The sequence below is a fragment of the Gymnoscopelus braueri genome, assembly GCF_963280865.1.
Source record: "Gymnoscopelus braueri genome assembly, chromosome: 4".
NCBI classification, from domain to species: domain Eukaryota; kingdom Metazoa; phylum Chordata; class Actinopteri; order Myctophiformes; family Myctophidae; genus Gymnoscopelus; species Gymnoscopelus braueri.
In genome coordinates this window covers 54,969,586-54,979,576 of record NC_137605.1, presented here as the reverse complement: position 1 = coordinate 54,979,576, position 9,991 = coordinate 54,969,586, and the positions used below count along the sequence as shown (strand labels likewise).

At 43.8% G+C, this 9,991-nt stretch overlaps 2 protein-coding genes across 3 annotated transcripts in view; both read left to right on the top strand.

Annotated features, from left to right (window-relative positions):
* On the top strand, positions 1–2,125 carry LOC308083740 (nuclear factor 7, brain-like). Its single transcript, XM_080426068.1, has 3 exons — positions 1–121; positions 636–859; positions 1,018–2,125. Exons 2-3 carry the CDS (start codon positions 719–721, stop codon positions 2,014–2,016), a joined length of 1,140 nt encoding a protein of 379 aa, XP_080282194.1. The 5' UTR covers positions 1–121; positions 636–718; the 3' UTR covers positions 2,017–2,125.
* Positions 2,126–8,114: 5,989 nt separating this feature from the next.
* LOC308083869 (pleckstrin homology domain-containing family O member 1-like) overlaps positions 8,115–9,991 on the top strand; it is a 26,459-nt gene continuing 24,582 nt past the window's right edge. For both annotated transcript variants that reach the window (XM_080426278.1, XM_080426277.1), the window contains exons 1-2: positions 8,115–8,436; positions 9,724–9,876. In XM_080426278.1, coding sequence (XP_080282404.1) covers positions 8,410–8,436; positions 9,724–9,876 — 180 coding nt within the window. In that variant the 5' untranslated portion in view covers positions 8,115–8,409. The remainder of the gene's footprint in view (positions 8,437–9,723; positions 9,877–9,991) is intronic.

Genomic DNA, 9,991 nt, shown 5'->3' with positions numbered 1-9,991 from the left:
TTTGTCTTGGGTGACAGCAGAGCACACTGTCCTCCTCCTCGTCCTCCAAGTGGCAAAGGTTAAAAGTTGACATCTGATTCTCTGACAATACGACAAGTAGGACAAGACCGAGAAGACGAAAGTAAGTGATATATCCAGAGAGACTTTCATAGAAAACAACTGTGTGAGAGAGAGAGAGACATCTAAATATAATGGATGAATAAATAAATACATAAATAAATAAACAAGGCTAATTAATTAATTATCGACAGATCAATTTAAACTGCTTGACATTTTGACCGCAAGACAGACAGACAGACAGACTGTCACACACACACACACACACACACACACACACACACTCACACTCACACTCACACTCACACACAGACACACACACACACAGCAAGCACACGCACGCACGTAGGCACCCACACACACAAACACACACACACACACAAAAAAAAAAAAAAAATTATTCGGCTAAGTATGTGGCATTATTAGTATTATTTATTTGGATTTTTGGTAACAGTCATTTCTTTGTATAATTATTTGTATGTAGTACTACTACTACTACTACTACTGCTAGTACTATTGCTGCTCCTACTGTTATTGTTGTTGTTTCTTACAGTATTGTTGCTGTAACAACGTTCCAGAACAAGGAGAGAAGCTGGGCTCCCGTTGTCCTCGTAGTCAAGAAGACGAGCTCAGCCTGTCGTCGACGGGGACCCCGGGGATCATGTGCAGCGCGCACTTCGAGAAGCTCCGCCTCTTCTGTCTGGACGACGAGCAAACGGCGTGTCTCGTGTGCCGTGATTCGGAGAGACACACCGGACACTCATTCAGGCCCGTGGACGAAGCTTCGCGCCATTGCAAGATGGTTGTATATTGTATTATTATGTTCATTACTGATGGTGTTTACTTGTGTCTTTTACCCTGCTTGTATCTACAGTACTTTTTCTTGTCCTGTTACTGTATCTTAAACTACTGTGCTGCCTTTGGCGACTGAATTTTCTACCTTATCTCACCTTATCGTAGGCCATCCAGGAATCCCTGCAGCCTTTGAAGGCGAGACTGGACGTCTTTTACGACGCCAAAGTCGATTACAAACGAACGGAGAATCACATCAAGGCTCGGGCCTCGAACACGGAGCACGAGATCACGGAACACTTTAAGAACCTCCATCAGTTCCTCATACGCGAAGAGGAGGCCAGCATCGGCGCTCTGAGGAAGGAGGAGGCGCAGAAGAGTCAGAGCATAAAGAAGAGGATCGAAGCGCTGAGCAAAAACATCGAGGCCCTCTCGAGCGCCATCCGAGCCGCCGAGGAGCAGCTGAGAATGAGCGACCACGTGTCGTTCCTGCAGAGCTACACGGCCACCATGAAAAGGCTCGGGCAGCAGGACGCCCTGCCCGACCCCGAGCCGGTCGCGGGAACGCTGATAGACGAGGCCAAACACCTGGGCAACCTGACCTTCAGAGTCTGGGACAAGATGAAGTCCATCGTCTCCTACAGCCCTGTGGTCCTCGACCCCAACACCGCCCACCCGGGACTCCTCCTGGCCAACGACATGACCAGTCTGAGACAGGGAAAGAGCAGAGATCAGATTCCCGAAAACCCCGAGAGGTTCGACTGGTCGTACAGCGTCCTGGGCGCCGAGGCCCTCACCTCGGGGACTCACAGCTGGGACGTCGAGGTCGGACGCAACCGGTTCTGGACGCTGGGCGTGCTGGCGGAGTCCTACGAGAGGAAGGGGAACGTCGGGGGCCGGCACTGGGAGATAGGGTTCCACGACGGTAAATACTCATCGGGGCCCGCCGAGCTCGCCGTGAAAAAGGAGCCGCGGAAGATCAGAGTTCAGCTGGACTGGGGCCGAGCTAAGCTGTCCTTCACCGACGCCGACTCCAACGCGGACCTCCGCTCCTACGACATTAGGCTCACCGAGAGGTTCTTTCCGTTCTTCTTCAACGGTGACGAGGATGAGAAAATGGCTCTGAAGGTGTTACCGGGGAAGATCTCTGTCACTCTGGAAAATTAAAGTTATGAATGTCTAGTGCAGTGGTTCTCAAACCTTTTCAAGTAAAGGCCCCCCAAATTCACACTTATGAGCCCGTGGACGGTGGACCCCCATTTGAAAAGATATGCCTCAGGGAACCCCATAAGAGAAGATTTTTACGATTTTACGATTTTTACCATTTGAATTTGAAGGACCCCCAGTTTGACATGCATTAGGGCTACGGACCCCCATTTAATGACATTTCTATCTCTGGGACCCCAATTTATATGATCAAAATAATGTTAATGTAACTCTGAGAGTGTACAAATGGAACCAAACGGACCTTAACGGGTCCGTTTGGTTCCATTTGTACACTCTCAGAGTTACAGACCCATAAGGGTCCATCATCATTTAGCTGGGGACCCCCTGGAACTCCCTCAAGGACCTCTGGGGGTCCCCGGACCCCACTTTGAGGACCAATGGTCTAGTCAGTGTAGCCGTTCCCAACCTGTGGGCCCCCAAATACCCCCAAAAGATTTGAATATTAATAAAACATTCAAATTAAAACAATCGATTTATTGATCCTCATTAGAATAAACACGCTCTGGAAATGCACACGGCCCCCCCATCTGACCACTTAACCACGGCAGCCTGCTGTGTCAAGTGGACAGATGGGTGGGCTGCTGACCCTTACTAGATTTTCAAGTGGGCCCCTGATCCAGAAAAGTTTGGGAACCACTGTTCTAGTCTCCAATAATAGCGTCATTGCGAACGCGGAAGGAGGCGCATGAAGCGCGCCTCCGCCCAAGTGGAGCTTACTATGAAACCGTGCTCGGGTTGTGTGTGTGTGGCTCTGTGTGCGGCTCTGTGTGCACTGCCTGTGTGCAGCCGCGCCCCCATGTGACTCACGCTCTCATTGGCTGCTGACAGATCTCAGAGTGGAGCTTACTATGAAACCAACCCGATCGCCCCCCCAAACACGGTGAAATAGCACGGATTGACAAACGCCAATTCCGTGCATACTGTAGATGACTAGGAACTCCCAAACTATATGAGAACCATATCCCCCCCATTAACTTCAAAACGAGGCGGAGGCAGTCACGTGACTTTCTCTCTACGCTCTCCCCATCATGGTGAAATAACACGGATTACAAGTCCGTAAATACACAACATAACAATTTTAAAAAGACTAGAAAAAAATAGGGCTGAATTCGCTTCCCGCGTTCGCGCGTCTTACTTGTATTGATAACATGGTTTTATTTTGTAGTATACAGTACGCCTATCAATACGTTTTGAATTATATTGGTTATTATGGTGACATGTTTTGAAATTGATGGATCGGATATGGATTGGGCTTGTTGTTTTATGTATTTATGATTATTTATTTGTATGTTGTTTTTTGATTTAGGTATATTCTGTCGTGTATTTGAATGAAACCAACTCAGGGAATGGAGGAAAGTTTTTGGAATCTTTGCTTTCAATGTAGTACCACCACCAGAGGGTAGCATTAGACTGCTTTCTGTGTGTGTGTGTGTGTGTGTGTGTGTGTGTGTGTGTGTGTGTGTGTGTGTGTGTGTGTGTGTGTGTGTGTGTGTGTGTGTGTGTGTGTGTGTGTGTGTGTGTGTGTGTTTCTGTGAGTGTGTGTGTGTGTGTGTGTGTGTGTGTGTGTGTGTGTGTGTGCGCGCGTGTGCGTGCGTGCGTTAGTGCGTGCATGTTTGCGTGAATTATGTTCAGCTGTATCAGATTGTGTCTCAACCACTTAAAACCTGGCATCCCTATTTTGAGCTTATCATTGGCAAAATCATCCAAAGATTGCAGCTCTACAAGCTCACGGTTCATTGTGAGCTTACAGATTGTCTATTTTTGCTGCAAAACACCATTGTATGGTTTTGTACAATATAGGGCTTATTAAGTGGTTAAGAGTTGAGATTAAAAAAAGTATCTTGTGAAACGGCAATAAGTGGAAGCTTGTAGGCTACAGAGAATCATTTAACCTATACTCTTTTACACCTGTAAACTTGTGATGTGACAATAAATTAAAGTTCAAGAAGCTATATTTGTAGTTCTCTTTTGTAGTTCACTTTTGCAGTTCACCTTTGTAGTTCACTTTTGTAGTTCACTTTTGTAGTTCACTTTTGTAGTTCACTTTTGTAGTTCATTTTAGTCCAATGGACTAAAATGTCCAGAATGTCTAAAATGGAGTGGGTTCTAATAGTTTGAACCACTATGAACAGAGCAACATTGGTCCAGTTATCAAAGTTTGGGCAGCTGGGGGCCAATTTAGTGAAATGGCATGAAATCCATGCAGATGAAGTCTGAAGTCAGAGGAGAGGAGAGGAGAGGAGAGGAGAGGAGAGGAGAGGAGGGGAGGGATGATAGGACAGGACAGGAGAGGTACGGAGGGGAGGGGGAGAGGGAGAGGAAAATATTGCAATAATTTTTTTTCATCCCAATGAGTGTCCTGACTGAAATGAAATGAACTGGTAGAATACTAAAGAATGATGGTGTGAACAAGAGAAGCCCAGGATGTCACAAACACTACACCACAAGTCTTCATCCGTTGTATTAGTTGGTGAAGACATCACTGATTGATTGATGTGGGTAAATCTTAACTCAAGATGCTTCATGTAACAGGTGGCCAGCCTCTCACAGCTGCTTCCCTGGTTGGTTATTAACCACTTAAACCACATATGGTTGACCTCAGGGCTCTATACAGTAAATGTTTTGTTTTCTGTTATTGTGGGGAAAGCTTTCGCAGAAAATAAGCCGATCGACAAGTTCACACGCGTTGTGAACTTGCCGATCTGCTATTTTCTGCGAAAGCTTTCCCCACAGTACAGATGCTGGGGTTTAAGTGGTTAAATTAACCAAGAAACAGTTTATTTTTTTGCTATGGACTTTGATTTCAACAGCTGAAGAGTCAGTTGAAGTTAATGTTAAGGTTCAAGTGACTAGTTAAATGTTGGGGGCACTAATGAGCATAAAATGTATGCTCAATAGCATAAAATGTATGCTCATTAAATATATGATCAAACAGTGGAGTCCAGAGGAATATTCACATTTCCATACGACACAGTTCAGCTCAGAGCCAAGTGTTCCAAGCTGGACCAACATCTGAGCTTTATATGACCCAACAACTATTTACAAGTTTAGCTTCAAGAAAGTTCACACGAATGAGCGCGCGTGCCCGCACACACACGCACGCACGCACGCACAGACAGACAGACAGACAGACAGACAGACAGACGCACACACACACACACACACACACACACACACACACACACACACACACACACACACACACACACACACACACACACACACACACACACACACACACACACACACACACACACACACACACACACACAGCTGACTGAAGCACAGCTGACTCATATACTGTACACAGCTGACTCACTCTCTCTCTTCCCCCACACACACATACACACACACACACACACACACACACACACACACACACACACACACACACATACACACAGACCGTTTTAGGGAAAGGGTACTGTATGTGAATTGTAACAGCTGCAGGAATTCTGCTGACATCAGCACAGCTGTTACACACACGCACTCATGCCCCCCCCCCCCCCCCAACACACACACACACACACACACACACACACACACACACACACACACACACACACACACACACACACACACACACACACACCATACAGTCCAAGGGTTCCCAAACTTTTCAGGCCGTGACCCCCCAAAATAATCATATTTGAACTGGGGACCCCCCACCCTGACAAGCACATGGAATTGTAGGCATTACATTTAGTTTGAACTAAAGCTCTCGCACTGCGAGGCGTCATGAGCTTAGATCGTCTATTTTCACAATGTTTGCCTCTTTCTTATACGTACAATTTGATAATTCGGCCAATTTGGTATAAGAAAAGGTCTTAAAAGTCACTAAATTGTAACTTTATAAATGTGCAGATACCCTGTATACACTTATACTGTATGTTGGTTTGTTTACAGTTGAGGTTTATTCTATAATTTGGACCCCAAATCAAATCAGGCCATGGCCCTCCATTTCAAATGATTCTGTCCTACACCCTGATAGGAAAATATGTTAGGGTTTAACTGAAATGAAATTGTGTTAAATGTCATAATCGTACGTGAAGAATAGATTCATAGTGGTACTGAAATGTAATTAGCAATGTCACCCATGCATGTTTTGTATTGTGACCATTTCAAATTAATTTAATTATAGTCGAATTTAATAGACTACTACTACTGCTACCACTGGATTCAGGATTCAGTATTAAGGATTCAAAGATTGAAAAACAAAACAAAACTTTAATGTTCAACATTTCCTTATGGTTAGGGGCTCCTTAATAGTCAGGGGATATTACAGCCCAATCTCAAAGGGCTTTTTACACAAAAAGTATACCTGGACAAGGATGGCTATGGCCGTTTTTAGCCCAAGGAGTGGTTTTGGTGCAAAACAAATGCTTGCAATGGATTCAGAATCATAAAAACACCCTAGTTTGACCCCTCACATGCTACTTAAAACAGAATTAAAATTTGGTTTTTTTTGCCCTGCATGGAAATGCAGGGAAATGGTGGGTACCCCAACTTTCAGCAGCTGTCAAAAATTCTCCTAGGGAAACTGAATTTCAGTCTTTGTGAGATGTGTTACTAGACACCTTTACAAACACATTGGTGAAGATTTTTTTTGGTAAGGAATTTATTCCAAGATTGGAAATCTTTCTGCTAATATGACTATAAACTACAACAACCCAACAACAACAACAAAGATCAAACATAAAACCTCATCAAACAGAAACAGGTAGGCTATGTAGAGTTGCAGTATAGAAATGTATAAACATAGGCTACACAATAGTTGAATTGTCCTTATTCATAATGTAAATTGCAGTGGGAATGGCCAGAGGCGCCCAGAAACTGCAGCCTGAGGGCGGTAACTGAAAGGAATAGTGCAGGCAGGGCGTGTGAGGGGTCCTTGATGATGAGATCTGTGTTTCTTTTCACTGCATGGTTGTAGAGGTCTGAGATTTGTGGTGCAGGTGATTTACTAGTCTGTACCACTGTTTCCCAAACACCCATCTTTGTGCCGCGCCGTGGAACAATTCTTATGGGTCGCGAGTAAATACGTCATTTTTTTCGTTTCCTACGTAAATATATATAGCCTATTATTTCAAAAGATTTCAAAAAGTTTAAACAAAAATATCACAACTTTTCATCAATTAAAAACAATTCCAAAATGTTTCAGAAGTATTAAAATCAAACAATCAAATAATTTCCATGAATACATTTTTAAAAAACTTTAAGAACGAGAAGCAACGTGTTGTGAGCTTGTAGATCTGCTATTTTCACTAGTTTGGGTCCCGGGCAAACATCTAATTTATCTTGGGTCTTGAGTTTGGGAACCTCTGGTCTACTACTACTACTACTAACCTACTACTACTAGCCTACTACTCATTTAGCTGGGGACCTCCTGGAAGCCCCTCAAGGGCCCCTGGGGATCCACGGCCCCCACTTTGAAGAGAGCACGTGGTTCCCAAACTTTTTAGCTCGAAAGATTTTGATGTCTCCCCGAGACCCAAACTAGTGAAAATAGCAGATCTACAAGCTTGTAGATCTGCAATTTTCACTACTTCTTAAACATTTGTTTTCTAAATAATGGAATTTCTTAGATTTTTATTACATTATTTTGAAAAATCAAAAAAGTTTTTTAGAGATTTTTCCTTTGCTGGATAAAACATTTGTATAATTAATAAATAAATGTAGGAAACAAAAAAAATAAGGGATATTTACTTGCGACCCAAAAAAAATTGGCCGCGACCCACAAATGGGTCCCGAAGACTCCCGACCCAGTGTTTGGGACAGTGCTCAAGAGTACTACTCCATTCCAAACTTATATTTGGCCAGTAGGTGGCGGGCTGGAACCGCGACCACCACCATCTGCTAAAAATCTCCAATAAAGAGAGGGGAGGAGGGAGGGTGGATGAGGGAGAGAGAGGAGAGGGGAGGAGAGGAGAGGGGAGGAGGAGGGTACAGGGGGTGGGAGAGATGAGACAGGAGGAGGAGGAGGTGAGACTCGCCGCCCTCAGAGCAGGAGAAACGGGATCTTCACACACACACTAGATCACACCATGAACCAACCTATTGATCACCAGTGCCACCAGTAACGGAGGAACCAACCTACCGCTGACACACACCGGGCTCCTGCGCTCCGGTGCGGCCGTTAGAGGAGCCGTTTAGAGGCCGTTACAGGGGAGACTCTCTCTCTCTCTCTGGGGAGTTCAGTCTGTGTTGGACAGATCTCTGTACTCTGGGCTCGTATTGCACATTGATTGTGTGCGGCGGCAGCAGCACTACAGACAGGGCGGTGTTGTGTCTTAACGGGGCTTATACAGAGAGCGGCTTGGATGATCCTCTAGCATGAAGAAAAACAACTCCACTAAACGGGTAAGAAGAGAGTCAGTTTTTGGACTGTTTTTTTTATAAATCCTAACGGCTGTATCTTCTCTTATATGATACGGGTTTATTGTGATCATAACGGCGCGGTTGTTAATATTATAGACTGGAGCCTGATCTCATAGCTTTGTCTTCGGATTAGCCTTTTTGGATCTATGGACTATCATAGATGTATTTTATCCATGAGTCTGACTTTTATACTTTCGTATCGTAGATAGAAAAATGTCCAAATCGATAAAAAAAAAAAATACATCTATGATATAGTCTTGATCCAAGGCTATATCTTCGGATAGAGATGACATAAGGTTCAAGACATGGGCTTGGTTTCAATTAGTTTTGAGGAAAGACTTTATTTAACAAATTATATTATGTATATTTCAAAACAGCTTTAGCTCTTTATATTCACGTTGATTTCACAGGAAAAACTGCTCGTTTTTTTTTTGTAACCTGACGAGAATAAAAACCGTTACATTCCATGCACTAAAGATATCATCTTTTAAAGACAGAAAGGCGGAATGAATGTGACATCATCTCCATGACAATAGACCTGAGACCAGAGCTCCTGACTGACAGGAACTCTGTCTCTGTTGTCTTGTTGTCTTGGTTTTAAATCTGTAAAGCAGTTTAACCCATTAACCCAACCTTGGGCTATATTCAAAAATAGCAGATCTACAAGCTCATAAAGTGCCGCGCTATGAGCTTGTAGATCTGCTATTTTTGAAAAATCTTGCACCATTTGTGCAAATATTTGAATATATATATATATATTTTAAAAGGATCATTTGTAACTCCATTCTTTGCTTCTTGGGGTGGTCCCTGGAACAAAATATTTTGACATGGAGGTCTGTGGACAAATACATATAATTTTGGGGGCCCTTGACATGAAAAAGTTTGAGAACCACTGATTATAGCAACATAAGTTTTTACAGAAAACTGTTAGGATTTAGAAGACATTTGTAGAATCCCTCAGAAGCAAAGATTTGAGTTACAAATGTTCGCTTTAAAACATATATACTCAAAGATTTGCAAAAAGTTTCATGATTAAAAAAAAAAAGCAGATCTACAAGCTCGTAGCGCTGCACTCGGTGCCGTGCTAAGAGCTTGTAGATCAGCATTTTTTTTGTACAATTTTTGTGCTATTTTGTGCTATTTTTGTGTGATCTGCTATTTTTGAATAGCCAAAGTATAAAATAATGGTATAAAGTGATTACACTGATGCGTTCCCGGTCTTAATGCATTAAAGGAGGCTCCTTCATGTTTCTCTCTCTCCCCTTGCAGGGACCCCCGGAGCCCACCACCCAGGCCCACACACACCAGCCCGACAAGGTCGGCTGGATCCGTAAATTCTGCGGTAAAGGGATATTCCGCGAAATCTGGAAGAACAGATTCGTGGCCCTGAGAGGGGAGCAGCTGTTCATCTCAGAGAGAGAAGTGAGTATATATACTGTTGTTAGTCTGTTCAATCCACTCTGCTTCTCAAAGTGGGGTCCGGGGGGGTCCATGAGGGGGTTTCTTAGGGGTCCCCAGCTACATGAGGAACAGTTTA